Source organism: Triticum dicoccoides, chromosome 7B (genome assembly GCF_002162155.2).
Source record: "Triticum dicoccoides isolate Atlit2015 ecotype Zavitan chromosome 7B, WEW_v2.0, whole genome shotgun sequence".
NCBI classification, from domain to species: Eukaryota; Viridiplantae; Streptophyta; class Magnoliopsida; order Poales; family Poaceae; genus Triticum; species Triticum dicoccoides.
In genome coordinates, this window is record NC_041393.1 from 114,036,235 (window position 1) to 114,041,068 (window position 4,834).

General features: G+C 46.7%; 1 protein-coding gene across 3 annotated transcripts; it reads right to left on the bottom strand.

Moving 5' to 3' along the window:
- Positions 1–555: 555 nt before the first annotated feature.
- Positions 556–3,673, bottom strand: LOC119341822. Of its 3 annotated transcripts, none has more exons than XM_037613675.1 (5): positions 3,194–3,671; positions 2,129–2,320; positions 1,926–2,053; positions 1,641–1,834; positions 556–1,146 (listed from the first exon to the last, which is right to left on the bottom strand). In XM_037613675.1, the coding sequence occupies exons 1-5, from the start codon at positions 3,523–3,525 to the stop codon at positions 751–753; spliced, it is 1,242 nt and encodes a 413-aa protein (XP_037469572.1). In that variant the 5' UTR covers positions 3,526–3,671; the 3' UTR covers positions 556–750. The 3 variants fall into 3 exon arrangements, with proteins under 3 accessions (XP_037469572.1, XP_037469571.1, XP_037469573.1); XM_037613676.1 differs by adding an exon at positions 1,462–1,554 and having other exon boundaries at positions 1,006–1,344; positions 1,926–2,320; positions 3,194–3,673; XM_037613674.1 differs by having other exon boundaries at positions 1,926–2,320; positions 3,194–3,670.
- Between the last annotated feature and the right edge of the window lie 1,161 nt (positions 3,674–4,834).

The window sequence follows — 4,834 nt, forward strand, 5'->3', positions numbered from 1 at the left end:
GTCTAATCATTTTGAGCTGCTCGGTGAATCTGAATATGATATTCTAGCAGCTCTAGTAGATGACATAAGCAAAGAATCTGGAAATAAAGTAGATGCATCAGGTGCGGTCTAATCATTTTTTTATATTTTCATGATCTTTTTTTAGATGGAATGAACATATTTTTAAACATGTTAAAAATATTAAATGTCACAAACATTTTTTTGGACAAACATTATTTTCAAAGCTGCGCAAACAAACTTTTACATTCCACGAACATTTTCTAATGTGTCGTGAACATTTTTAAAAACTAAGTAAGGTATTTTTAAGAATATGCTTCAAAAAAAATGTTCACATGTTTAAAATAAGTTTTCATGTATCTCTAAAATATGTCGTGTCTTTTGTCTAAAATATAGAAAGAAAACAGCCAAAGCACGTAAAAAAAAAATAGGAGCGCATGATACATTACAGAGATAAATTTTCGCGTTCCATTCGACATTTCACACTACAGAGCCACATTCTCGTATTCAGTTCATGCTTTGCACCATGTTAATTCTTGTCACATAAAAAATAAGTACTGAAAGGCAAGAAATAATCATTCCTTTATCAGCAAAACCTACATGTTTTTATCAACAAGTAGGTTCCCTGCATGAAACTACCTGTTAGTATCAATTCCCAAGTTCTCAGCCAATATAAGCATCGACAAGGTCAGGAGCACTGACTAAAATATACTACTGGCAAAAATAAATGGAAGGCAGGAGGATGCCAATCAATCATCCATTGCTAGTAAGTGAGAATGCAAGGAGAGCAAACAGGAGGGTGAATGTAATCATAAAAGCAGCAAAGGATAAGATGACACCCTGTGAGAAGGTCTTCTTTGGCTGTCCAGCCATCTCAACTTCATTTAGCAGCCCCCTTATTTCGTCGATGTCCGAGTCCTTTGCAGCATGAAATAATCTGTTCTGAACTTCGTCGAGTTTGGCAAGTCTTCTGGCTTGATCTGAATCCCTCGTGGACCAGATGAACCCAGTGACCCGCCACAAGAGGATTCCAACGTAAATTGCTACAACACAGTCGGCACTATAATGATAACGCTCCCGTATCTCCCTCTGGGCACTGTGCAGGACTAGAAACCATATCCCAACTGATATCCATCCCCCGTACGCTTCCTGCAAGGTGCAACATGGAGATATATAGTATTAAGCTGGACATCTGTCCCTTTAGAACAAATGGGTATTTGTACAGGGATTAATTGACAACACAAAAATTAAACATAAAAACTGTCCAAATGTAGCGTGGCGTTCATATTGAAGAGAGGAAGATACGTAACACCAAGCTGAAGTCTTCACCACAACAAAGTTTTTACACTACAAGAAAGACAATGAATGGTATAAATGCAACAATAGCATACGAAAGACTGACAGGAACTGGTCGATGGCCTCTTCTACATGGACTTAACTGCAAGACCCGTGTTGAGCAATCACCTCTAAGGCTAATGCAGAACCACATGTTAGCAAGGGTGGGCGTATCACACTTCCTTGGTTGTGACATAAGAATGTTTGAACATAGGGGTGACCCTGGTGAGTCAATTTCATATCATTTGTAGCATGACATGCAAATGTGAAAAAGAAGTTAGTTCTGTGAAGATGACAACACAACGTACCGTCCATGCCATAGCAGTCAGGACAGCAACAAACATGTGCCCACTATAAATAAGATCATTGCAACCACCACCGGCTTTATTCACCAAATGATACCACGAAGGCCCCTCTCCGGCAGAGGGCCTCAATATGTCTATTAGGAAGCTCATATGTGCCCAATCAGGTCTATAGTGATCAGAATAATTTTGAACAATGGCTGCAATAAGAAAATGATCATAAACAGTTACTAGAAGTCAATCAAATTAAAGCAGCTACACCAGGAAGTTTCATAAGTTAAATGCTCTAACCATATGGCATATCCACTAGTATGACCCTGCGGATTGCACGCGGATCAGAAGCATACGGAGCATAATACTTCTGGGCCCAAGCATGAGGATGGTCAGGTATTTTATATCGAGCGGCAGCACACCAAGGCCTTGCGGATGGAAGAATCGTAGAAACAAATGTTATGGTCCGAAGAAAACGCCCGACCGCCATAGCAAACATATACCTTGTGCCTATTCCAAGGCCAGGACCTTTGATGCAGTCAAAAAATGCCGAGAATCCCAACATGATAAACAACATCAAATAATGATGTAGACTGATGATGTGGGCTCTCAATAGATAAACCACGGTTCGAGGAAGCCTCTCATTTAGTGCTAGAAGCAGCCACTGACCAGTGTCCGGAAGAGGAGCAGTAGATCTGTTAATGTTATTGAACATGTCTTAGTTCAGGTCTTTGAAGGCTGCAGAGTATGTGCATGTCCCTTGAGGTGTAGAATGATGTATTGCACTAAACACTCAAATACATGAAAAATGAACCTTTTGAAGAGTGTAACAAGAGTCTTAATGTTGCCAAGGACTAAGGTGCCATCCCTATATCTTATAGGCAATGAAAGTAAACCGCAGGAAATTCTTTACATGAAAGTTATAAACCACAGAACCATATACAGCTTATGTGAGTCTGACAGTGGAACCCGACCCTAAGGTAAATAGATCACATGTACAAACAAAGTGGGATAGAAGGAACAAAAGCGGACTCACATAAGCTGTATAAGGTTCCGCTAGTGTCAAATTACAATTCTCATGTCTTGGTTTCCATTCTATAAATTGCCTCTTGTTTTCATGCATGTGCATTCACTACAATGAACAGGCTATTGCGTTCACTGTTTTATTTGCAGTTTATAACTACCATTTTTCAAAATCGTTATATTTCCTATCCAACCCAAAGCACCATTAATTCTATCCAATATGCACTGAATACATAGTGTCTTGAGCCAATCGTCCTAACTTGTACTGGGATAAGTTGATGTGTAACCCAAAAACTTGAACCAACAACCATTGCACAAGCTCCAAAGTGCAAAGAGAGTGCAAACTTGAATATTATCTCATTTTTCTTGGACAACTTATATACGCTCTACTGAAGTAGTTGTGTGATAACTTATTGGATCGATGACACGGACAAAGAAAATAACGAACACGCTGTTGGAGATACACTTAGGGACTAGAACAGAGCAATTGCAAAAGATAACTGTAGAATAATCTGGAAGAGGATAGCTAGAATTTGCACAGAGACCTATGCCACCGGAGGCCGAGCACGCTGGAGACGAACCGGACGGAGATGGCCTCGCAGAGCAGGGCGGCGAACATGAAGATCATGGCGGCGAGGAACCACGGGGCGGCGCGGATCTCGGCGTCCCAGCGGCGGTAGAAGGGCGCCCGCGCGGCGGTGGCGAGCGCCAGCGCCGCCCAGATCGCCGGCTGCAGCCGCCCGTGCAGCGAGGGGGACGTGCGGCTGAGGTAGTCCACGCCCACGTACGCCGCGGCCGCCAGGCCCAGCCCGCCCGCCGCGAGGGACCGGCGGCAGGCCGGCGGCGGCACGGGCCTCTCTGCCTTGGGTCTCGGCATGGCCGGGAGGTTTCGGGGGGAGATCCTGGCCTGGCCATGCTGATTCGATTAGAAGGTCGGCGTGGGCAGTCACATTTCCCCGCGGTCTTTTCTACCGCTCCACCCCGAGCGTCCCGGCCGGCCAACCATCAACGGGCTGCATGCAGAGTAACCCTCGATCGAGCAGGCTTGCCCACAGCTGAATGAATGCATGTACTCTTTCCGTCCAGGGTTTTTGACACCATAAGGACTCGTTTGGTACCCCGTGATCCCGGGGGGATCCCCGTGACCCAGGGTACAGAGCCCACGGCGCAAATCGGCCCGTGGAAAACCACACCGGCATTTGGTCGCTCGCTCGCTGGGGATATTCAGCCCCAATCCTCGCCCTTTCCCTGGGCGAGAGGCCTACGCTGGCCTAATTTGGTTGCAAGGGGAGAATATCTCAGGGCTCTAACCCTCCACCGGGAGATTTCCATGCCCATGGGGGGTCCTCTCCTTCTATCACGGGGAGATCACCTCTGCAATTTGGAGGACAGTGGAGAGGGGAGGAGATCGTTAGATGCGCCCGCGCCAGGCGTGGCTTTTCTCCCCGACATATCTAGGCGTGGTTTTTCTCTCCCGAGGAAAGGAAGGGGATCGGGGGAGAATATCCCAGCCGAGCGAGCAGACCAAATGTCGCGGTGGTTTTGCACGGGCCGAGTTTGCCTCGTGGGCTATGTGCCCTGGTTTTTGACGGGGATCCCCTGGGATCACGGGCTACCAAACTAGCCCTGAGAGAGATCGGGGAGAAAAGCCACTACTGGCCGCACGAGAGGCTAGCGATCTCCTTTACCCAGTGATTTCCTCCGCCTAGCGATCTCCTTCCCTTCCCCTGTCATCCAAACTGACGTGGTGATCTCTCCGTGATGGGAGGAGAGGATCCTCGTTGGCCATGGGGTGGGATGCCATCCTCTTGCAACTAAATTAGGCCTAAGAGCGTTTTTGACAATACAGTGATGTCAATAACCCTCTTAGAGCATCTCCAATAGATGGTCCAAATGTAAAAATAACTAATTTTTGGACCGTCTGGGGCAAAAAACGCCGCTCCAACAGACGGTTCATATGCAAAAAAAAAAAGGACCGCGGCCTCCTCGTGATGTAAAATGCAACACCTCGTGATGCAAATATACATCACGAGATGCATCTGGTCCAAATTCGGCGACCGCCCGCCAACGCCTAACCGCCACTTCATTTCATTTCACGGTCGCGCATGTCCGCCCGCCCGAACACCAGTCGCCCGGAATCCGCCGCCGCCACCGCCCAAATCCCCGCCGCCGTCGCCGCCACCGCC